General features: G+C 35.6%; 1 protein-coding gene across 1 annotated transcript in view; it reads right to left on the bottom strand.

Moving 5' to 3' along the window:
- LOC150092814 (uncharacterized) overlaps positions 1 to 26929 on the bottom strand; it is a 740966-nt gene that overhangs the window by 67068 nt on the left and 646969 nt on the right. Inside the window, exon 27 of the mRNA XM_090414287.1 lies at positions 10200 to 10339. Coding sequence (XP_090270413.1) covers positions 10200 to 10339 — 140 coding nt within the window. The remainder of the gene's footprint in view (positions 1 to 10199; positions 10340 to 26929) is intronic.

Raw genomic sequence — 26929 nt, 5'->3', positions numbered from 1 at the left:
CTAATATCCAACCCCATCTGCTCTAGTTTGAGTGTCACCCTATCATGAGGTACTCTATCAAAAGCCTTTGCGAAATCCAAGTATATCCTGTGTATCCTTTTCTTCTGTCCAAGGAAGCAGTCACTTCATTGTAATAAGTAAGTAGATTACTAAAACATGACCTCACTTTAGCAAATCCATGCTGTCCATCAAAGATAATACCATTGTTGTCAACCCAACTCTGGATCCTAGTTCTCACAAGCTTCTCCAACAACTTAACCACAACACCTGACACACAGATAGGCCTATAGTTTGATACTTGAGTTCGATCACCTCCTTCATGAATTGGCACAATCTTGCCCTCCTTCCACTCCTTAGGAACTTGACCAAGTGTAAGACTCATATTAAAAAAATATGTCAAGGCAGATGTCAACTCCCTGGCACATTCTTTCAGAATATGTGGTGATATATTATCAAGTCCCACAGCCTTATTAACATCTAGTTTACTCAACTCCCCATCATCAACTTCTCTCAATCCCTCCATGAAGTCACATTCACAAGATTGAAAGATCTTTATGAACTGCTCATTAAGTATTCCACCACACATTCTGCAACAGCTGTCTTTATACCATTTTCTCCAAGCAATGTCATCCTTCCATAATCATTCTTTCTTTTGCTGGCTACACATCGAAAGAACTCCTTAGGATTTTTTTTTGGCTTCATTAGCCAACTGCTGTTCATACCTCTCTTTAGCTATCCTCACCAACCAAGTCACCTGCTTCAAATGATCTTTGTAGTCCTCATGAAATTGGTTATTTCCACTTATCTTATGCTACCTCCACAATGCCCTTTTTCTCTGTATCGCATGCTTAATCTCTTTATTCATCCATCTCAAACCCACCTTATTTAACATTCTCACCCTTGGAATAGATTTAGACATTGCATCTACTAAACAGTTTTTGAAAATCCCCCAAGCTGCATTGATCTCTTTTCTAGCTAACTCCTCATTCCACGCTACACCCGCAAGCTGTCTCCTGAGCTCTTCATAATCACCCCCCCCCCCTTGTAGTTCCACATATACCCTTTCTCACAGAGGTCCTTGCACTGCTGGCAACCACCCAGGTAATCACCTCATGGTCACTCTCACCAGATGATTTGACACCTCATTTACAATTACATGCTCTGATGAGATGACCAAATCCAAGACCCTCAATCCTCGTGTGCCCTCTGTTACATACTGTCTGAGGTAGTTATCCCTCAAAAACTCAAGAAACTCATTTTCTTTACTTCCAGTTGCTATCTTATCATTCCAGTCTATATTGCCATAATTAAAATCACCCATAATGATCACCCTTTTCTTATTTACTTGGCTAATTTGATTGTGCATTTCATTATCACCACCATCCACATTACCTGGTCTATAACAACATCCCACCAAGTATTTGATTCCATTCACCTCTATCTCACACCATACTGCCTCAAAAACACTGGCACTATTTCCCTCTTGCATCTCTACTTTGTATGGACATAACTCTTTCTCTATCATCAATAGCACTCCCCCCTCCCTTTTTACCCCTTCTATCCTCACGAAACACATCATACCCTTCCATCTCTATTCCTGTCAGGATGTCATCCTCTTCCAACCATGTCTCACTTATTTCGACAATCTTTGGGTGAACAGATGCAATTAATGCAACCATTTCATCTGCCTTGGTTCTTATACTTCTAGCATTTGTATACAAACACAACAGCTCATTTCTGGATCTACAGCTAGTTCCACTGATACTACCACTCACTCGATGGGATCTCTCCATGCTCGACTGGGGCCATTTCCCTTTCTGCTTCTTCATTTTAAAACCCTTTTCAATTCCAACTGTTTCCTCTTGATCCCTGGTCATCCCATTCCTTTCCTGCCTACACATGCTCACCTCCTCTTGGGGCATCCACCTTTCTCATGCTGTGTACCCCTGTCCACCTTGAGCCTCCCCGTTTCCCTGCTGCTCTTGCACATTTATAATAACATCATCTGATGAAATGATCAAATCCAATACTCTTGATCCCTGTGTACCCTCCGTTACGTACTGCCTAAGGTAATTTCTTGCAAAAAACTCCAGAAATTCATTTTCTTTGCCCCCAGATGCCGTCTCTTTATTCCAACCTATATTATCATAATTAAAGTCACCTATAATGATCACTTGTTTCTTGCTAGCTAGAAAAGAATGATCCTATACGAGTTTTGCCAATACATTTTTTTTAATAATACTATTTATTAAAATTTTGAAAAAAAATAAATAAAAAACTATGCATTGCAAAAGAAATTCTTTGATTTGAAAGAAAAACACTAAAATAAATTCTCTGTTTGTTGCAGTAGGGTAATTAAGCAATATTTTATTCAAAAACTTATTTACATTATACAGCTTACTCTACCTACAGCAAACACTGCACAAACTCCCTCACTATAACACACTGCTAAAAAGTAATCAATGTCCTAATGGTACAATTCTTTCTTTTAGGGTTACATGGTGATCAGCATTCATATTTATAAATTTAGGGACACAAAAACACACGTGTTGAACAGATTATTTTATTAATTACTAATAAAATAAAACTTGACGTTTCGACCCCTGTATCGAGGTCATCATCGGAAGGATACAAGTGTACAAGTGTATAAGGAACCAAGCTACATGCTCTAGCTCTGTATACTGGTAAACTAAATCTATGTAGTTAATTAATCCTTTTCCTGACCTCTAGTGATAAAAAAAAATAAAATAAAATAAAAATAAATAAATAAATAAATGAATATAACTACAATAAACTGCTAAAGTCCTCATGTATTAATCTTCTTCTGGATTTGTACAGTCGTGATTGTTATAATATGATTTCTTTCAGTTGCTGTTGAATGTTACAAACACTTCACTAGGTTGTCTTCTTGTAGTGGGATTTTTCTATGGCTAGTTTGTTAGGCCATCATTTTTGTTGAGATTTGGGTTGTGTTTGAGCATTTCACATGACTCTTTAAATTTTCTCTCAAACCAGGTTTTGGTGCGGTGTAAGGACTTGGTATTTTCCCAATCAATTATGTGGTATGTTTGGAGTGCGTGATCAGAAAGGCCGGTTTTTCCAAAATGCAAGTATTTAATGTGTCGTTTGTGTTCATCTTGTCTGATTGGGATAGTTCACCCTGTTTCCCCTATGTATGGCATGTTACATGTGTATTGTATTTTGTATACCCCTGGGAGGGCTAAGTGTGGGAGAGGATCTTTAGAAGAACTGAGTAGGTGTCTTAACTTATTTGGGGGTTTAAAGGTGGTTTTAATGTTGTATTTGTATAGTGTTCTGTCTATTTTTTCAGAAATGCCTCTAACATAAGGAATGGCAATAGCATTCCTGAAATCTTTTTTTGTTCTTACTGGTATCTTTATGGAGGATCTTGTGAATAGTTTTTTTACTGTATCCATTTTTTATAAATGTTTGATTGATGATCTTGTATTCCTGGTTTAGCGCTTGTTCATTAGAACAAATTGTTAGAGCTCTGTGTTTAAGGGTGTTTATGACACCTAGTTTTTGTGTTGGGTAGTGGTAAGAATTTTTGTGTATGTATTGGCCTGTGTGTATAGGTTTGCAGTAAACTGAGTAGGAGAGACAGCCAGAGGGAAGATGTGTGACAAGTGTGTCTAGGAAAGGAAGAGAGTTGTTTTTTTCCATTTCAATGGTGAATTGGATACGTTTGTGTTGTTTATTTAGGTGGCTAGGAATGTATTTAGAGCTTTTGCGGCCGTGGGGCCAAATGGCAAAAATATCGTCGATGTATCTGAGACAAATTTTGGGCTTTAGACATGCTCTCTCTAGAGCACGTTGCTCAAAGTCTTCTCTTTCATATAAAAGTTAGCTATTGGGGGAGAAAGCGGTGAGCCCATGGCTGTACCTTCTTTTTGAAGGTAAAAATTGTTTTGCCACACGAAATATCCGGAGCAGAGTACGTGGGCAAAGAGGGCCATGATGTCATGTGGAAATATGTTCTGTAGGAGCAAGACAGTGTCACTGATTGGGACATTGGTGAAAAGGGAAGTTATGTCAAAGCTGACTAATAAATCTTGTCGTTGAGTGTAATGTTTTTAATTTTATTAATGAAATGTGTATTTTTTATGTAGGAAGGGGACTGACCTACCAATTCCTTGAGTGTGGCTGCTAATTTTTTGGCTAAGTGATAATTTGGGCTGTCAATTCCTTCAACAATTGGAGGTAGTGGTGTGCCTGGTTTGTGTATTTTTGGCAGGCCATAAATTCTGGGCGTACAGGCATAATGAGGTATTAATTTTTTTGTTGTTTCTTCGGGCCATGTGTGGACAGATTTGATTAATTCAGTTGTTTTCTTTTTGTTACGTTTTGTGGGGTTGTAGTTTACTATTTGGTAGGTGTTGTGGTCCGATATCAAATGGTTCATTTTTTCAATGTATGTTGTACGGTCTAAAAGGACAGTGGCATTGCCTTTATCTGCTTTCGTGATTATAATGTCTTGGTTATTTTTTAAGGATTTAAGGGCTAGATGTTCGGTTTTGTTTAAATTGGTACTTAGTTTTTTGTTTGAATTTAGTATACACAATGTTTCCATTCATATTTTATCAGCCAAATCGGTGGAGAGGGATCTTAAAACTCTCTCGATATGATAAACGATATCAAGTTTGTTCACTGACCTCGGAGCAATGGCGTAGTTCAAACCTTTCTTTAGCAGTGAGAGTTCACCTTGGGTGAGATTGTGGTTTGATTGGTTGATAACCAAGCTGTGGTCCGATGGTGGTTGGTTGCTCTTAACTTCGTATGTGGGCGATTGGCTGCTCCTTATGATGTCGGTTTGTGATTAGCTGTTCCTTTCGTTACGGCATCCTGATGGTCTTGTGCTTTTTTGTTGTTGTAGGGCTTGAAATTTCATTACTAATTTTTCTTTGTTTGTCAGTAATAAGTGCTTGGCCACTGTGATCCTGTCTAAAATCTCCCAAATTTCTGGAATAATGTAGTCGGATAGCTCTAATTTAAGTTGTAGAACTTTGGCTTGGGTGGATGCTAGGTTTTTATGTGCCTCGTGGATTTGTTCTCGTAACAAGGATTTTTCCAACCGGGCATAAATACGGAGCGCCTTGGCTGATTTAAACTTCTTCTTTAGTTTAATGCAGTTGGGTATTACGTTGCTGTCTCTACATCGTTTCAAAAAGGCTAGTCGATTCGTTAACAAGGAAACACATATCTTTAGCTTACCGTAGAGGCTGCACTGCTTGTGGGTCACATCTCCATGGATTATGATGATTCTTTCTTTTAGATGGTTCCGTATACACTTGTATCCTTCCAATGATGACCTCGATACAGGGGTCGAAACATCAAGTTTTATTTTATTAGTAATTAATAAAATAATCTGTTCAACACGTGTGTTTTTGTGTCCATAATGGTACAATGTTATGCTATAGCAAGCTTATCCATTTGAAAACTGTTCCTGTGATCCCTATTCCCTGTGAGTTTGTAGTAGTGATATTTAACTACAATTTTTGTATTTTCTAGCTCTTAATTAGGAAATAATTCATATTTTATCCACATCTGGCAAACACAGAGGGCAAGAGAAAGCAAAAGAGCTGCAAGAAAATGGCACAAAGACCACATGTAGTGGCACCATGGCAGAAGATTATCAGCATGCCTCCCTCCCCTCCTAACAATGTACACTACTATTTGGTCAATCACTCTGATGCTGCCAACAGCTCTTTTTTTTGTCACTATCTTCTAATTTTTGCCTTTAGCCCCTTTATTTCTAGCTTTCTGAAGGAAAATGCCTACTTTCTGACTTCATCTCCCATTCCAGAATTGCAATGATGTTGCAGCAGGTATTATATTGATTCCTGGGTCAAGAAAAGCAGTATCTTATTCTATAAGATGCCTGATGTAATATGTGGTCTCAGATGTGAAAGAGATCCTCAGCAGGTACATTATGAAAGATGGTGACCTCAATGCAGCATCCAGATATGATAATGAGGAATTTCAGGAGCCACTCACTTCAAGGAAATGCCATTTTTTGAAGCAAGTGGCTGATTGATATTTCTTTAGTTACTAAGGTTATTGTTTTGACTTGAAATTATAGCTGTTCAGTCATAGCTTACAGGATACTCAAATTTTTCTTACTCATCTTTCAGTTAGTTTTTCTATTTTGACTGTATTGTGTCCTCAGAATTTACACTGATGATTTGTCTTTATGTGTAATGTTTATCTATCTATTTTTGGAGCTCAATTAATAGCACAGTAAAACTTGCTCAATGTGAACAAATTATATAGTCCCGGCCAGAAAAATAGGCATTACAGTGTTATTTATTTTGTATAATGCAGAATCTGCTCAATGCGGAAACGGAAAGCAATATTTGAAGAATTTATTAAAAATTACTCGTATAAAGCTTCCGGAAAGTGTTTTAGAAATACACCTATATTTATTAGATTTTGGTACTTGTGTTGCTTTTACTGTTTTGTTTGAGAATTAATGTTGGTCAGTTTCCAGTAAGTCCAAACATTTCAGTAACCTGAATTTCAACATACCGATCAGTTCATTTTTTGCATCATGGCTAAATCGTATGCAGCGTTGTCACTAAACGAAAAAGTCAAAGTCATTGAAGCTAAAGAAAAGGATAAACTCTTGGTACAGGAAATAATGATGCAGTTTAAGTGTGGCAAAATGCAAGTATACAACACACTTACACAAAAGGATAAAATAATGAATGAGTGGCTGCAAGGAAACGGTTGAATGAAGAGGAAGGCAAAGGTAATTGGCAATGAGGAAATCAATGAGGTAGTGTGGGAGTGGTTCACGAATGCAAGATCAAAAAACATTCACATATCTGGTCCAATAGTCCAAAGTGAAGCACTCGCAGTAGCCAAATCTCTCGGGAATGATCAGTTTAAGGCATCTACAGGATAGTTGGATAGTTTCAAGAAGAGGCACAATATTGTGTGGAACAAAGTCTGTAGGGAATCTAAAGATGTGGATGAAAGTGTAGTGAGTGAGTCGAAACCAAAACTGCTAGAATTGATTTCACCATATGAATCTAAAAACATTTACAATGCAGACGAAACAGGATTGTTTTTTTTCGCGCATTACCAACAAAATCACTTGCATTAAGATAAAAAGCCAAATGGATAGTTTTCTGGCACCTTAATATAGAAAATAAGGGGATAAACATCCTTTGTTGTTTTATAGCCAGTAAGCGAAACTAAAGATCGATAACTACGATCTATAAGTTTCATGCCGAAAAACTATCGGCGAAGGCAATTCGAGAAAATATCAGGAATAGTGAGGGAGCTTGCTCCACCTTTACTTCGAATTGCCTTCGCCGATAGTTTTTCGGCATGAAACTTATAGATCGTAGTTATCGATCTTTAGTTTCGCTTACTGGCTATAAAACAACAAAGGATGTTTATCCCCTTATTTTCTAAAATCACTTGCGGTTAAGGGAGGAAAGTGTAACGGGAGCAATATGTCCAAAGAAAGACTTACAGTGTTATTGTATGGGAATATGGTGGGAGAAATGGAAAAGCCTATCGGGATTGGAAAAGCAGCAAAACCAAGATGTTTCAAGAACCAAAAAATTAATAATTTACAAGTGATTTGGAGAAACAATAAAAAACCTTGGATGACTGCAGCTACAATGGAAGAGTAGGTAAACATGTTTAATGCAAAAATGAAGAAGGAAAATAGAAATGTCATCCTTTTTCTCGACAATGCTACCCGCCACCCAAAGGTAACACTTTAAAATGTGAAAATTGCCTGGTTCCCAGAAAATGCAACATGTATATTACAGCCCATGAATATGGGTATTATTTACACATTCAAATCACACTACAGACGATTTCTGATGCAATCTTTGATTTCGAATGTAGAAGAAGCTGATAGCTCTTACGCATTAGCAAGATCTGTAATGGTTCTGGATGCTGTGAATTGGATCGGATTGGCAGTGAAGAAAATTAAAGCAGAAACAGAAAAAAAGTGTTTTGCTAAAGCTGGGTTTGGAGAAAGTGATGTGGCAGATAATTTGGAGGAAACTCAGCATCTAGCCACCCATACAGCTTTGAATCTGCTACAGCTCTACTAGAGGTAAGAAATACACAAAACGAAGATGTGGAGGATGAGGAAAAGGAGGAGAAGCAGCAGCCGGAGAACAGGATATTTCAATGAAAATTCATACACATGAACAGGCCCTTCATTGCATCAGTGACGTAATGTAGTTTGCAATTGATTCAAACTCTTCCAGCCTATTTGAACTATTGTATACAGTTAAGGACTGCAATCAAAAACACATGATCACAAAAAAGCAGAAACAAGTTTCTTTGTTGGATCTGTGGAAGAAATCTCAATGAGCTGTAAACTGGAAACGTGTAATGTGCAGTGTAATAGAGCATTAATACTTTAATAATATGTTATTATTATTATTACTACTATTTTAATAACATGTCTACAAGTATCACCTAGTTACAAGAGCCAGCGCTGCCGATTTTCACTCATAAACAAGTATGTGCCATGTAATATGATTTTAATGGATTTAAAATTTTTTTGCAATTTTGTATAATGTGGAAACTTGGCCAATGTCGAAAAATATATTTGGTCTCCTTATGATTTCGCTTTGAACAAGTTTTACTGTATTTTAAAACAGTCAGACACTATCTGAGTTAGTGAACTGCAAAACTTAAAAATAAATTAGTACCGAAAAATGAAGAATAGATTATAGCATTAATATAGTTTAAGGGGATTTTTTTTAAAAATTCCTTCAAATATCACTGCTAAAAGTAAATATTGTGACATATTATTTTGCATAGTAAAATCTGACAAATTTGGCAGAGCTTATTATGTGGCTGATAAGAGTAACATAGGATGTGGTATATGTATATATGAAGGTGGTCTGAAAAGTTCTTGGCCTAAAAATGAAAAAATGAATTTAAAAATTCAAAATTATTTTTATTTTTCATCATAATCTTCCTTAAGACTAATAAATTTATTCCAGTGATGCTCCAGCACCATTATCCCTCCATATAGTGGTTCTCAGTAAGGTCTGCAAAATACCCCTCTACAGCTGTAATCATTGATTCAAAGAAAAATGCTGACCAGCAAGGAAGAGTTTTAGTTTTGGGAAGAGATAGAAGTCAGAGGGAGCCAAATCTGGGGAATAGGATGGATGTTCCAACAATTCATAGTGCAGATCCCGTAATTTTCTCATTGCGAAAACATCCTTGTGGGCAGGTGCATTGTCCTTATTAAAGATGATTTTTTTTTCTCTGCAAATCAGGTCTTTTTACACGAATTTTCTTGTCTAGTCTGGTTAAAAGATCAGAATAATATTCCCCAGTTATTATTTTACCCTTTTCAAGATAATTAATTAAAAAAAATGCCTCTAGCATCTCAAAACACCAATGCCATGAACTTCCCTGCTGATGGAACCAACTTTGTCTTCTTTGATGCTGAACAACCAGCTCCTGTCCACTGTTTTGATTGCTGTTTGGATTCGTGTGTAATGGTGAATCCAAGTCTCATCCATAGTAATAAATCGATGCATGAAATCAGTTTTATTCTTGCTAAAACGCTCCAAGCACTGTTCAGAGATTTTCATGTGAGTGCATTTTTGATCTGATGTGAGTAAGCGCACCACCCATCTTGCACAAAACTTCTTCATACAAAATATATCCTACATGATCTTTTGAAATGCCTATAGTCTCAGCAATATCATGCACTTTGACTCGCAGTCATCCAATACCATATTGTATACTTGAGCAATGATTTCTGGTGTTGTTACACTTTTTGGACATCCTTCACATGGATCATCTTCAAGACTGGTACAGCCACGGTAAAACTCACCAGCCCATTTCTTAATTGTCGTAAACGAAGGAGAAAAGTGCCCATAAACTTTTATGAACTTCGAATGAATTTCTTTTGGCGTTAAACCTTCTTTTATAAAGAATTTTATAACCGCACGATACTGAATTTTATCCATTTCAAGGGATACAGACAATACTTTTGCTTCAGACAGCTGTATAAAACAAACTACTTGATAGAATGACTTGCAATTTCACATTGATGCTAATGACAGATGTACCAAGTTAGAAAAAAAAAAATCTTGTCAATAATGTTGCCATCTATGATCGAGGTCGAGAACTTTTCAGACCACCCTCGTATATGCATGTTTATGTATGTTATACTTTCATACCTGCAACAATTTTACTCTTTTCCATCACTTCTTTGGCAAGAGTGTGATTGAGAGCTAAAAGATGTGCTCTTCGCCTTTTCTCTTCATCTAATTTTTTCTTTAATGTTTCTGATGGTCCTCCGTCTGCTATATCTTCATAGCTAAAGAAATAAAGATGAAATAATTATAGCTGAGAAAATGTTAAACCTATTTTGAATCAGATTATATTGGATGAAAAAAAAAAAGTTACAACTAGCCAACATTTAGAAAATTCAGGTTTGAATACTTCTCACATACTGTATTTACTCGAATATAACTCACCCTCGCGTGTATCTCGCAACCCTGATTTTGCTTTAAAAAAAAGAAATTAAATAGTTTCACATATACCTCACATACAAAAATAGTTAAAAACTTTAAGAAATAGGTAGTGAATGTTGTTATGGCAGTTGTAGATATTTTGGATTTCAGATGAAGAGAATCAGCAAAGCACCTCAACAATCATCAGCTTGCCTTTGTCATTGAGTTGCATGATCTTTTCTTACTGCACCCATCATATGCACGTCTTTGTAGCTGTGCTGTCTCTACTGGCCTACCATTGCTGTCCATTGTGCACTCAGCTTTCACTTCTCATTAGTCATTAGCTAATTTGAATCTTGATGACGGAGCTAGTTGTCACTAAAGATTCAAATATAGCGTGTGATGAAGGTGAAAAGCCGATCACGTAAATAACACTGATAATTAAAATTTAAATGTATTCATTTTATAAATAATATGCATAATTATAAATTATAATAAATACTGAGGATTTAATTATAAATGTCAATTTAGTTTTTTCCTCAAAAACTTTAGTTTCTGAAAATTCCCACATATATCTCGCAGCACAATTTTTTATCTTTAATTTTGGGGAAAAAATTGCAAGTTATATTCGAGTAAATATGGTAGTAAATATAATGTATTAAACAAGTAAGGGTGCTTAATATTTTGAATGTGAAACATATTATGCACTTATCTCAAAAAATATGCAGATTTTTTTTTTTTTTAATGTATATCTTTCAAAATTTAACAATATTATTTTATTGCTTAAAAATAATATTATTTAAAAATCAATATCAGTTAAAATAATAATTATAATAAATAAAACAAAATTAATAATATTAAATAATTGATTTAATAATGTTGTCTCATAAAGAGAAAACAGAAGACGTCACTGCAATATCCAGCTGGGAAGAATACATGTGGTTTTGACATGGGAAATGGCTAGGCGAGTACAAGATTCATGGAACAAGAGTGATGTGTGGAATTACAGAGCAGGGGATTATGATAAATTAAGGAAACAGATTAGTGATGTTTAGTGGCCTGATTAGTTGAAGGGGAGAGAAAGCAGCAGTGCCTAGGACTTGGTCCAGAATCAATTACTTTGACAATGCCTGATTATATTCTTGAGATTCAGAGGATAAATATAGTAAGAGTGAAATGGATGAATCATGGAATTATGCAGAAGCATCTGAGAAAGAGGATGTTATGGAGGAAATATAAAGAGCAGGGTATCCCCACAACAGCTTGAGGAGTATAAGTGCAGAGTAGGAAGGTGATAAGTGTAGTAAGAATAGAGAAATTAGCATATGAAAGGAGATTTGACTTTAGTTGCTTTGGATGGAACACAAGTCACATCTGCTGAAGATATAGTGGAAATATTCAATGAGTATATCATTAGTGTATAACATGTAGTGAGGTTAAGAGTAGTATTGAATAGAAATATGAAGGAAGACAGAAGACTGATAATGTAAGAATGGAAAGTGGTTCAACTGCATGAGGAGTATAAGTGCAGAGTAGGAAGGTGACAAGTGTAGTAAGGATAGAGAAATTAGCATATGAAAGGAGATTTGACTTTAGTTGCTTTGGATGGAATACAAGTCACATCTGCTGAAGATATAGTGGAAATATTCAATGAGTATATCATTAGTGTATAACATTGTGAATGAAACTACGTTGTGTAATTTATTTTTTTCATTCGCATTTAACATTGCTTATTATGTATTAATCATGATTTGTATAAAAATTATTTATTATTCCTTAATTTAGGATTACTATTTAAATATTTATTCTAAACTTAACCTACTATTAATTTATTAAGCAATAATATGTGCAGAATTTATAATAACTAAAATATATAAAATGTAACGAAAAGTATTATTATAATTAATTCTATACGTAATGAAAAAGCTGATTAAGTAGCTCAAATATTCTGTTTATTCTTATTTGTGAAAATTTAACGTTATGTAATCACTCATGTAGTAGAAGAGTATTGTATTACATTAGCGAAATGTTTGCGTTCATTTGTTGTCATGGAGACGCATGAAATAAACAAGCACGAGTCGAAGGGAGCGTGACCTTCGGACTGAAAGGAGAAGAAAAATATATAGAAGATTTTTAATTAGAGAGAAGAGAGGAAGTTTTTGCGGAGTGGGAAGGAAGGTAGGATACAAGCAAAGGAAGTGGAAGAAAATTATAAGTTCTCTAGGGCAGAAATTCATGAGAATAGTGTTTAGAAGTGAGCCAAAACATAGTGAATCATATACTTAGCTGCAAGTGAAGTCAGCTGTGTTGTAAAGGAAAATTAATGCCGTAACCGGATAAATAGAGAGCTGGACATTCAATGGAAAATTCTGATTAGTTCCAGTTAGTCTAGGATTACGTCTTAATTCTATGTTGCCCTGAGAAGAATTATATTGAAATTAACTAGTTTGAGAAAAGTAAACAAGGAGAATTATCAGTGCCTTATTGATGTGTTTTTTTTTAGAGTAGTGAAGCGCGATTAACAGTAGTTTAGTTAAATCGTTGGAGAATCTTTATTAATGTGTTCCGCTAACGTAAATAAGTTAATTCATAAGTGTGCTCACAATTAATTGATGTATTGAAGATTGTATCTGGTAAGAGTAGTCATACTTGTTTGTTTATTCTAAATTAACATATCTTCGAAGTTCAAAGTCCGAAATAAGATTGCTTGGAATATTGTCTACCTTGATTAGTGCTTCCTGTGAATTTAAACATTAAGTACAGCTGATAGATATTTGGAGACTGTTTAAATAAGAAGTTTCATTTTATTAACTTGAGTTAAGAAAACTTGTGATTTTGAAACTGTGAATTGTATGTGAAGGTTTAGAACATTGAATTGGCATGAGTGACTTAGCAAGATGTATTAAGTTGATTGTATTGTTTCATTTTTAAGCAGAATTTTTGTATTTGTTATATATATCATATATTAAATGTTTTATTTTGTTAATCTAAGTATTGTGTTTGCCTGAATTCCTTTTTATTGCACCGTTCATAAATATTCGAATCTTGCAGGACCTCCAAGTAGAATAGTAAATAATTCGGCCTAAATAAATGAGGAGACTGCTAACTTAATTAAGAATTGATCCTACTATTTTATACAGACTAATCTAAAAATAGGGTGGCGCAGTATAATTATAAATTTCCCTACTTTTGGATCGGTGATCAATTTGCAATTAGTTGTTATATTGATAAGAGTGACTTGAACCAAGATGGCGGATTTAGAACATAACATGAAAATAGAACGTCACGACAATAACATGTAGTGAGGTTAAGAGTAGTATTGAATAGCAACATGAAGGAAGACAGAAGACTGATAGTGTAAGAATGGAAAGTGGTTAGAATATTAAGTAACATTGATGTAAATAAGGCTGTAGGACTAGATGAGATATCACCACATACATTATGGGAATATACAAAAGAGATGGCAGTGCACTTGCCTTGGTTGATCAATACCAGTCTGGTAACAGAAACAGTTCCACATGAGTGGAAAGAAGGAAAAATTAGTGCCACTGAATATGGGAGAATCCAAGTCAGTTGTGCCAAACTATAGGCTAGTGTATATATATATCAAGAGTAATAGTGAAGGTGCTAGAGAGGCTGGCTAAAGACAAATGCAAACAAACTTGGACTGATGAGAATAGAAATCTTTCAAGTTAGAACATGGCTTTGATAAATGCAGTTCATGCTTTAGTAACTTGGTTACATTTTATAATACGGTAACTAGTGTTGTAGTGGACAAAGTAGATGCTTATAGAGTTATCTAGATTTTGCTAAAGCATTTGATCGAGTACCACATGATAAAAATACTGTTGCAGGATGGGGATGGATAGTCATTTTGTAGGAATTCATTACAAAGATAGTGACTAATAAGAACCAGTGAGTTATATATGGAGGTGCAGTTTCCTGAAAAAGTAAGGTCAATACCTGATAGGTATCAACAGGTTATGTATCCCAGAAAAGGAAAGTCACTAGTGGTGTGTCACCATTGTTGTTCAATTTGAAAAGGGCTTAAAAGGTGATATATAGTTGTTTGCAGATGATGTAAAGTTGGGAAGAGTAATGAAAAGTAGAGCAGATGTTGTAACTTTGTAAGAGGACCTAAATAGACTGAATGGGCAAGTGTGTGGGGATGTCACTTTAATGTTACAAAGTGTAAGGTTGTAAAATTTGGGTGGCAAAGATGGGATGCAGAGTATAGGATTGGTGGGGATATTTTAGAGGAGGCTGAGGAGATGAAGAATTTGGGGGTTGTGGTGGATAGAAACTTGAAATTTCATGGACATTTTGCATATGGACTACTGTGCACAGATTTGGTCATCAGATTTTTAAAAGGATGATGAGATGTTGAAGAGGGTCCAGAGACGATTGACTAAGTTGGTTTCTTGTCTCTGGAATATGAGGACAGACTGAGAGAATATAAATTACAGAGACAAGTGGATAGAAGGAAGAGGGGAGATATAATATTTTAATATTATATCTCCCCTCATACAAGTTGGTAACGGGTAATTACCAGATTAGTGTGGATGAGGCTTTTTCATAGAATATCTAGAGACAGGAGGAGAACGAGAGGCTATCCCTGGAAGCTGTATAAAGTGGGTGTGAGCAAAGGAGTGAGGAGAGTGGTGGGTGATTGGAATGCATTGCCTGAGAGTTTGGTGAGTGCAGGGATAGAGAATGCATTTAAGCCAAGGTACAATGAGCTGTGCATGTAAGAGTGGGACCTCCCACAATGAGTTATGACAAATCTGTTATCATTGTCATAACTTAGCAGCTGATAACTTAAAGATTTTTCTTTTTATATGAAAGAATTCATCAATATTTTTTGAACCACTTTCGAGTTCAAAAAATCTCATGTCTCTCACATTGTAATGTGAGATGTAATATTATAGGGCTCTTTTCACTCCATGCAGGCTTCACTACATGACACACTTCCTGTTTTTGTTTCAGTTATGATGTGAGAAAAATGAACCACTATTACGTGTTATAGTTGCAGCATTTTACTTGAAAACAGTAAATATTGCACACTTGAAATATTCAAGAACATATGTAAGTTTTTCATTATCATATATGCATTTAATTAAACTGCAGTTATCATTTCCAGTAAATAAATTTTTAATCAAATCAATGCATTTATTTAGTCTAATATTAAACTTACACATATATACAGTATGCACAAAATGTGTAATATACAATCTATTCTTTTTTTTTTAATGTACTTTTGTAACAGTATAATTTCATCGACAAAATAAACCAGTAATTATAAACACAAAAGTTAAGATTGGCACAATCTAATTAAATACTGAAGTACATCTATATATCTTATCCTTCGAACATCATAACCTTTAAGTAGGTGCGCAACTGTGATATAGTATTATTCTAATCTGATTTTCACAGATCACAACATAGGGAATGGAAGGAAGGTAAGATAGTGCCATTGCATAAGGGTGGTAACAGACTGGAAGTGTCTAATTATAGGCCAGTCTGTGTGTCATCAGTAGTTGTTAAGATCTTGGAGAAAGTAGTGAGGGACCGTGTACAGCATTGGGCAGATGAGGGTAATGTTATCTGTGAGAATCAACATGGATTTGTGAAAGGACGCTCTTGTTTTAGCAATATGCTAGCCTTTTATAATAAAGTTACAAGAACATTAGATGAGGGAAAGGCATATACTGCAATTTTCTTAGACTTGGCGAAGGCATTTGACAGGGTGCCACATGATAAGCTGATATTTAAGTTGCAGCACATGGGTCTGGATGTCAGATTGGTCAACTGGATTCAGGATTGGCTGTATGATAGGTATCAGAGAGTTGTGTATGGTGGAGCAGTTTCCAAGAGGCAGAGGGTTACAAGTGGGGTCCCACAGGGCTCAGTACTAGGACCTATATTGTTTAACCTTTATATCAATGACATAGCCAGTGGATTGCAGGGGGATATTCAGTTGTTTGCAGATGATGCGAAGCTGGGAAGGATTATTAGTAATAGTGCAGATGTGGTAGCCCTGCAAGAGGATTTAAATAAGCTAGATAGATAGGCAAATGAATGGGGATGTCAGTTTAATGCAGCAAAATGTAAGGTCTTGAGGTTTGGGAAACATCGATGGGATGCTGCATACTCTATGGGAGGAGTTATACTGGAGGAAGTAGGGGAGACAAGAGATCTGGGGTTGATGATTGATAGAAACCTGAAGTTTAGGGGACATATTGCAAAGGTGGTGAAGGTAACACAGAGGATTGCTGCTATTATGAGAAGGACACTGACCTGCAGAGATAAGAGGGTTATCATTCCGTTGTATAAGTCTCTGATCAGACCACACTTGGACTATTGTTCTCAGATTTGGTCCCCAGGATTTGAAGGGGATAAATTAACTGTGGAAAGGATACAAAGACGGATGACAAAGATGGTTTCAGGACTGTACAAGGATAGTTATGAGGATCGGCTGAGAGAATGTGGACTGCAGAGTTTGGTGGATAGAAGAAGGAGAGATGATATGATTGAGACTTTTAAACTGTTGAGAGGTGGTTACAGGGTTGACACTGGGGAGTTCTTTCGCTTGGTTGATCAGCGGGAAGGAGTGATGACAAGAGGCCATCCCTGGAAGTTACGAAAGGAAACTGTGAGCAAGAGGGTAAGGAGTAGTTTCTTTGTGTGGAGGGTGGTTGAGCCGTGGAATGCATTGCCTGATGGAGTGGTGGGAGCGAGAACGGTCAGTGAGTTTAAAGAGTGGTATGATAGACTTTGTGTTTCTCAGGGGGGGACCTCCCCTCAGTGAGTCTTGACAGACTTTATGTCTTAGGAAGGACCTCCCTCGATGAGTCTTTTGACTCCTTGGAGGCCTGAATAATAATAATAATAATAATTAGCTTCATGTAATTAAATGCATGAAAATTTACATAACTCTGATTCTTTTTAATATTGTTATTTAAAAATACAATTTTATTGCAAAGACTGGATCATGTGAAAAGTGAGTTTGGCTTCACATCGAGTGCTACCTACTTTGTTCTTGTGAATTTTATTATTTGTCTTTCCTGTTAAATTATTATTCATGGATAATTTATTTATATAAATTCATCTTTCATTATGAACAATAAATGAAAGAAAACACAAACAACTGAGTTATGATGAGCTGTGTTGTGCCATACATTTTAAACCCATTTTAAAGTCTATTTCTGTAGATTTACAAGCAATGTATAGCGAGAACTAAAGAATGTATTACTTTGTGTTTTTGACATAACATTTTTTTTTAAACATCACCTATAACAATATTTATATAAAGTATACCGAGATACCTTGGGCGAGTAAACTTTTTTTTATGGCTAGTAAATTTAAGTTGTATTTCTGTGAACCTGGGTATGGGTTAGGGTAATATTGGAGTAGAGACAGTGGAGAAATTACTAAATAAAATAAGGGACAAATATGATTATTTATATAATTCTTTTTTATAGTACATTTGCCCACACACAACACTAATCTGCTATAGGTCTTGTGACCTTTTGTGTGTGTGGGTGTGGCAGTCTATCAAAAGCCTCTTCAAAATCGAAGTACATCACTGTATATAAATTTTTTTTTTTTAAAAAAAAGAAGAAGAATATAACTGTTATCAACCCACTTTCTGTATCCTATCTCTCATCAACCTCCCTTTCCAATACTACAGCTACAGATATACAGATCGGTGTATAATTTGTTACCTTAGCCTTATCACTACGTTTGTGAAGTGAAGTGAACAATTTTGCCTTCCTGCAACTGCTTTGGGACTTCTGCTGTTGCAAGACAGGTAGCTAACTGATGCTAACTCCTTGGAACATTCCCTTAAGACACGTGGTGATATGACATCAATTCATATTGCCTTACTAACATCTAGCTTACTTAACTTCTCATATATCTCTTGCTCACAGACCATTAAGTCTTCTCTCATTTCATTCTCTACACTTGAGCTTCTGATTTCACACTGAGGATGGAACACTGTGATGAAGTGCTCTGAATACCTCAACTATGTCATCTGCAGCAGTTACCAATCTCCCACTTTCTTCCATTAACATCATCTTACCATAATCATTAGAAATAAGCATTTCTAAGGATCTAATTAAGTTTACATTATTTCTGTCTTCCTTACTCAATTTTTTTTCACATATATCTATAAAAACTTTCAGGCTTAATCTTAGCATTTATAGCTTAATTTATTATAAATTCATTTAATATCTTTATTTACCAAATGAATTAATGCTAAAAATTGCTTGCATCTATCATTGTGCTAAACCTAACAAATGATTCAAAAGAGCTATATTGTTGGGTTTTTTTTAATTTATTATCCTTTATTATTTTCCTTTTTTTTTGTAAAACAATAGGTACCAGTATGTTCTTTGCTAGCAGGAAAAGTTACGAATAAAAATCATACCACATCCATACTGTACACAATGGTATGGCATATCAGGTGATGGTATGCCGTACCATTGTGTACCATACCAAAGAAAAGCACTGATTATTATTATTTATTATAAAGTGTATATCCTCGAGAAGTTAAGTACTCATCCAACCAAGTTAATACTGATCACCAAATTTATTTCTAAGAATAAGCATTATATTATGGAGGATGTTTTTCAGTGTTATCCATTTTGCATTAGTAGTATCATTTCCATTAAATTGTTATTATTATTATTATTATTATTGCACCCTCCATGGAGTCGATAGACTCATCGTAGGAGGTTCATTCAACTGACAACATATTTATCATAATGAATCTTAAAATCCTTAACCCTCCTAACATTAACAACACATTCTGGTAATGCATTCCATTCACTGACAATTCTCCATGTAAAAATCTACTTTTCTAACCACTCTTCATACTCTTATATAACTTCCAGGGATGGCCTCTGGCTTTTCTCCTCTCACCTTTTACTCTTTTCCTGCTATCCAACAAATGCTGTAACCCACATTTTTTCAACTTCTCTCCATAGCCATCATTCCAAAGTCCTGATATTGTCTTAGTCACTCATCCCTGGACCTTCTCCAATGTTTCTACATCACACTGAAAACCAGGTGACCAAATCTGGCCACAATAGTCCAAGTGGTAGCAGTGGCACAACCACTTCCTTATCCCTACATGTTAGAATACTTGTTATCATAGCAGCACTACAATGTGTAGCCTTGGCAACACTTGATATATATTCTCTAAACTTCAGTCTACCGTCAACCATCACTCCCAAATCTCGAATCTCATCCACTTCCTGCAGTATGGCATGGTCCATATAGTACACAGCCTTATATTTGTGCACTCCAAAATGCAACACCACCTTGCACTTATTAATATTAAAACTACAACCCCACTCCTTTGTCCAAGTCAGAAGTCCATTTAAATTTTCCCTAAGGGAATTAACATCAGATGTGCTACATATAATTCTCCACAACTTTGCATCATTAGCAAACAACTGAAGATCCCCAGTCAGTTCACATGATATATAATTTACAAACAAGTTAAACAGCAGGGGGCCCAAGAACAGAACTCTGGGGCACACCACTGGTTACCATCCTTTTTTGGGACACTACTCTATCAGCAAGTTGTGTATGATGGAGCAGTATCTCAAGAGCCAATCTCCGATCCATCTAACTAATATACTACCTATTCCCATCCTCTGCAGCTTGTACATCAAATTATCATGTGGTAATCTATTAAACGCTTTTGCAAAGTCCACAAATATCACTGTATATGATTCTCCCTTATCTATCTCCGTTATTTAGCCCTATCATAAAATGAAAGTAAATTGCTAAAACAGGACCTACTCTTTACAAATCCATGTTAACCATAATAGAAATGCTATGTCCATCAACCTGATGATGTATTCTGTTCCTAACCATTCTCTCCAATACCTTGACCATAACTGCAGTTATACAGACTGGTCTATAATTGGAAATTTCTATCCTAGAACCATGCTTGTGGAGTGGTACTATTTTGCCTTTTTTCCACTCTTTAGGAACCCTACTCACTGCAAGACTTTCATTAAATAACCAGGTCAAGGGCATTGCCAACTGTTGTGCACATTCCTTAAGAATACATGGTGATATGTCATCCATTCCCACAGTCTCATTAACATTTTACCTAATCAACACCTGATACACCATAGATTCTTTCACTTCCAATTCTCCTAATACCTGCCTCTCTTCTATATATTGCAACACATCATTTACAGTATGATATACACTGATCAAGTCCTCATTCAAATAATTGCACTATATCCTTTGTAACTGTTGTTCTACTGCCATGACTATCCACTAGTGTCAATCTGCCATAATTATTCTTTCTCTTGTTTGCTATATAGCAGAAAAATTCTCTTGAGTTAACCTTGGCCTGACCAACTGCACTTTTTCTTTCTTTACCATGCTCGTCACCTACCTAACCTGCCCTTTATAATCTTTATGGATCTGATTACCACTAACTGTCGTATACCTCTTCCATTGCATTTTGTTTTCCAACACAGCTTGCTTGATTTCACTGTCCATACATTTCACTCCTACTCTATTTACTTTCTTAACCCTTGGCATGCAGTTATACATTGCTTGTGTCAGATGCTGCCTTATGAATTTCCATGCACTGTCAACATCTTTTCTGATCACCCAACATATTGATGCTAAACTACAGAGCTTCCTATCATCACCCACTTTATACTTCCACATATATCCATTTTTGGCAGTAACCTTTTCTTGTTTCACCACTTCCCAAACAAAACAACTACCTCATGATCACTCTCACCAACCAGCGGCAGTGTCAACACCTAATTAACAACTACATCTTGTGAAATTAACATCAAACCCAAACCATTTAAGCCTCTAGTTGCTTCAGTCACATGCTGCTTAAGATACTTATCTCTCAGAAACTCAAGAAACTCATTCCCCTTGTTCCCATACACTATCTCTTCCTTCCTTTCTATATTCTTGTAATTAAAGTCTCTAATCAGGATCACCTTCTTTTTACATGCCCAACAAATTTGCCAAAACATTTTACAATCAGTATTCTCTGCATTCTCTGGCCTATAACAGCATTTTATCTGTTAATTTAAACTTCATACTACACAGATTCAAAATTTGTGCATGCACTCTACTGCCATGACTATCCACTAGTGTCAATCTGCCATAATTATTCTTTCTCCTGCTTGCTATATAGCAGAAAAATTCTCTTGAGTTAACTTTCACACTTTGTGGACACAATTCCTCTGCAATCATTGACAGCACTCCCCTCTCACAGACTCTTTTTACATTTCTATCCTTCCAGAAAATTATATATCCTTCTATTTATATTCCAAACATCACATCATCCTCAGAACATCCAAGTTTCACTTATTCCAGTTATCTTTGGAGACATAATGACTCAATTAATGCAACAAACTCAGCTCTCTTGTTTTGAATACTCTTTACATTTGTGTATAAGAATAACAATTCCTGTGTCTTTCAGGTCATTCTACCAGCACCAACATTCTCTATTCTAGCTGCTCCACACCTCTCTCTCTCTTTGGTCTGACTACTCCAGTTTTTTCTGATCCTGACTCTGATTTCCATTACTACCTGTCTCATCCCCACATTTATGCATTCATCACCTTGTGCAGCTGCAACTACATCTTCAAGAATAGCGATCAGAACTTTCTCCACCTTTGCAACGAGTTGTCCTAGTTTGTACTACTAGGGCAACTCGTATCAGCCAATCTCCTCTTTAGATGTTTAATATCCTCTTCTAGATGTTTTATTTTGCTTTTCATTTTCACTCTCTCTTGCTTAAGCTCTTCTAGTACTGTTGCGACTCTTGCTCCCATTTCTAATCGCCCTAATCTATTAAGACACTTTTCACATGCATTAAGCTCAATCTTCACACCGAAGCATGCCATACTGCCAATGTGTGTTTTTTTATGGATGCTATTTTCAGAAGCAGAAAGAATAAACAAACAGCAACACACAATATAAACAACAAAAAATTCCAACAACAACAACACTACTGAAGGACACTTGCATCCAAACTGAAAAAAATGCAACACAATTTGCAATAAAAAGCCACACTATATACTAAGTAAAAACAATTTTTTTAGCACAGTTCAAATCTACTGTTACATTCCTAAATGATGTTTAATTTGAAGTAGCTTGGATTCTGATTAGGCAACACCTTCACCTCGAAATCTGACCTGCAAGTTTAAAAACTTTATGTTCTCTAAAAAGGAATAGTAATGTTATCATCATGAAAGCTAATAAGAGGAGAGTGGCAGTTATTCCCAATTAATAGAAATACTATTGGAAGCTTGCCCCAGTGCTCAATAGTAGTAGTTGGGATGAAGATTTAAAGAAGAAATTGAGAACATACTATTAACATTCACTTAAACTACAGAGACTTCTAAATTTCACACAAAACTGGTTGTCCCAGCTTTTAAGCTTACCAATCAATTACCACATCGCTATACACTTTTATAGGTAAATATCCTTTACATATTAAAAATATCTTGGATTTTATATTCAAACCTTTTGAACTTCCATCTACAGATATTCTACTAATCCTGCAATCATTTCATTATTAATGAACATACCTTTGAAAGACACTCTAAATTTATTAAAAAAACATTTCCCATTTGGTGTTATCATGCTCTTTGATTTTAGAATTAAGTATACTTACTTCAGTTGTCAAAATAAATTCTACAAACAAATCAAAGTGATAAAAATAGGCAGTCCCAATTTCTCCTATACTTAATAACTATTACATGGAGAATTTTGAACTATATCTCTCCTGCAACATCTATGATAAGCCACTTCAGTGTAGTAAAAAACTATAGGTTTTTATAATATGGCAAGGTTCATTAAAGGGCCAAGAATCCGCAAACAAAATTAATATCTTTCATCCTAAGATACAGGTTAGAAGTGAAATTGAAATTGAAAATACCAGCTGCATCTTTTTTTTTTTTTACCCTTTACTTATCATCTTATTATTCACCAAGCAGAATAGGTGTTCTCAATTTTCAACCTTTTTTTTGGATGATGGTGAGAAAGACAAAGAATATAACAATGGGCCCAAATCAAAAGATAAGGCTTGTCCATGGTACCCTAATAAAACAAGTACAGTACATGCACACTACAGCACACTACTACAATGAAATAAGGTGCTAGAATGAACTAGTCAGTAACTTTAGCATGTCATGTAGATTGTAATCAGCTTGTTTCTTTGTATATATATGTGCATACTCCAAATGATGACCTTAATGTGAAGGTCGAAACATTGGGTGTTTATTTTGGTTGATATTAAACTAAAATTTTACTCCAACACAGTAGTTGTTTCCATAATTTTCATAATGGATTCTGATCACCATGTAGGCATGAAGGAAAGGAAATGGTGGGAAATTTATATTGAAGATATAATACAAAGGAAAATTGGGAGAAATTGTTCACTAACAAGAAAATACAAAGGAAAAATCACAGGAAACAGAACAAAGGAAATTGTGGGAAATAAAGTGAAGGAAAATCATCAGAAATATTATTATTATTATTAACATCTGACCTCTATGGAGTTAGAGACTCATCGTGGGAGGTACACACTATTGCACACAATGCTCAACCAACCTTGCCTTAAAATGATTCAATGTATCTACATTCACAATACACTCAGGCAATGCATTCCACTCACCAACCACTCTCCATGCAAAGAACCTTCTCCTCACTCCTCTGCTCACACCCTCTTTATAAAGTTTCTAACAATGGCCTCTTGTCCTACCCTCCTTTCTCATTCTATAAAAAATCTCTTTTATATCCAACTTTTAACAACCCCTGACTAGCTTATATGTCTCAATCATATCCCCTCTTCCTCCTATTCACGAAGCTTTCCAACTTACATTCTCTCAATCTGTCCTCGTACTCCACATTTCAAACCACTGACAACCTTTGTGAATCTTCTCTGGACCCTTTCCAACATATCCTCATCACCTTGAAAACCTAGTAACTAGATCTGTGCACAATAATCAATATAAGGCCTTATACAATGGCATCATAACCTCTTTATTTCTGTATGTGAGATCCTCTACATCATTGCTATTATCCGATGTGATGTCTTCGCATCATAAGTAGTCACACTTATGATGTGAAGTCATAAGTCATACTCAGGAGCGGCGCTCATGCATAGGCACTGCAGAACTGCAGCAGCCCCAATTTTTCTCGATATATAAATATATTTATTAATTTATTTATATTTGCTTGTAATATTTAATTTTATCATCAACAATCCTATACAATTCTCTTATTTTGTATAAAAAATAATAAAAATCCATCTTGTAGCACTTAGGAGGGGAAAGGACGCTAGCAGCACTGTGTTTACCATATATTGCAACGCAGGCAAGCATATGCACGTCATGGTGAGATGCTAGCTATTACTGTAATGCAGCACTGTCCGTTGCACAGTTCCACTGTTGTTTATACACAGCTTGTGCCAGTAGTAGAGTGTTCGTAGTGCTTATCATGTTTACTCTGTCTCTTTAAATATTTGGACATTACAATTAAAGACATAACATTTGTTATAGTTTTTATTTTAGAACATTATTGGGGTTATGATAATGGATTTTATTTTTAAGTAATTTTTAAGTAATTATACTAAACTATAATTTTATCGATAATAAACGATATTTTTTCATGAAACAAAACAAGAGGAATATATTTTATTTTTAAGTAATTTTGAATTATACTAAACTGTATAATTTTATCGATAATAAACAATATTTTTTCATGTTTAATTTTTTTTAAAATTTTTACCATAATTTTGATATTTTATCCAAACATGTATACACTGTACTTACAGTGTGTATGTATATTTCGAAAGTTGCAGCACCACCACGATTTCAAGCCATGAGCTGCCACTGGTCATACCGCACAACATTTCTCACTCCCATTTATAGCCATATACATAGTCTTGCCATAAATGCTGTTACAACTTATGCACGATCCCCACAGAATTGTGTGAGCCTGGTTCTTTTGGTGGTGATGTGCACAGACAGTATTTGCATGTTTATCAGTATAGAGAGAGAGAGAGAGAGAGAGAGAGAGAGAGAGAAAGAGAGAGAGCTGTCTAGTTGTATGGATTAACATGCAGTGGGAAGATTATGAGAACCATGTAGCTGTAACACCACTTCACAAACTTGGAATGTAGCCACCTCTTATTTTCAACAAGTTTAAAACACTTGGAATCAGTATGATATATGCATCAGACTATTAAACATTATAATGATAGAGAAGCCGTATCTGACCACCAAAGAACAGGTCGATCATGCTGCGTTAGGATGCAACACCTTGAGAGGACTGTGAAGGCGCACTCTCTGCCATCGTAATCAGTGATGAGCTATGGAAATTTTAACAAAGGCTCGCATTGTCGAGAAAAAAAGAAAGGAGAAAAAAAAGGCCTAACTTAGCCCTTATAATACTTATATTGCCACTTTGTAGAGCTTCTGACAGATATGATTCTGTAGGATATCAATCATTAATGCTAGATCTTTTAAAAATTCCAAATTGAGAAGTCGGTTTAAAAAGCCCTTATATTTATCGTTCGATGCAAAATGCTTGCATAAAGCTGGGTAATTTCTCTACAAAGCAAGAGCCATTCGTAAAGTGCAAGCTGTCCATCATGATCCAAACACACGGCCCATCTTTAAAATTTCGATACCAAGGTCTTTTGCAATCGTATTTAATTCTCGTTCATTTTTTGGTGATTGATGTTAAAAAGCATATAATTTATCCATAAATATTTCAAAATGATTTATTTCTTTAATGTTTTTTTTATCGAATCGTCTAATGCTAAGTGTAAACGATGAGCACAATGCCAAATCACAACGTTGGGAAATTTTTGTAGAAGTTTGATTGCAACACCTGATTTGTTTCCTAACATTGCACTAGCTCCATCAGAACAAAATGCAATGAAACGATTTTTTATATAGTTATCAGAAAATCCAAATGAATTTAAAGTAGCAATTATAGTAGCATGTATACATTCTACGGTGGTATTTTCTAGTTCTACAAGATTATTAAACAAGAAGATCAAGAGGCTCGCAAATTTGAGAAAAATTTAACAAAGGACTCACGCGAGCCCCTTATAGCTCACCACTGGTCGTAATCCTGTGAGAATGCAGAGAGTGATGTTGCGAGAGATGAACATTTTGCAGAGAACAATGTCACATGTACTAACTGATGACCTGAGGATGAGAGGCTATCATATCAAGTATATGTCCTGGATGGTTGGATAGCACCCAGGATTCAGAGAGGTCATCCTCCACATCAGTGATGGTTTGGTGGTGGTGGTGGTATTGGTGGGGATGATGTATCAGGGGAGGGGTATCCAAGTTGCATTTTTGTGAGAAAGGGGTCAAAACCTCTGCCAAAGTGTATCAAGACACTGTGCTCTATGCTGGAATCTGTGGTGA

The sequence above is a fragment of the Typopeltis vanoorti genome, chromosome 25, assembly GCF_054136105.1.
Source record: "Typopeltis vanoorti isolate ZY-2024b chromosome 25, IOZ_Tvanoo_1.0, whole genome shotgun sequence".
NCBI classification, from domain to species: Eukaryota; Metazoa; Arthropoda; class Arachnida; order Uropygi; family Thelyphonidae; genus Typopeltis; species Typopeltis vanoorti.
Note: the sequence above shows the minus strand (reverse complement) of the source record. Positions and strands in the feature narration are given on the sequence as shown.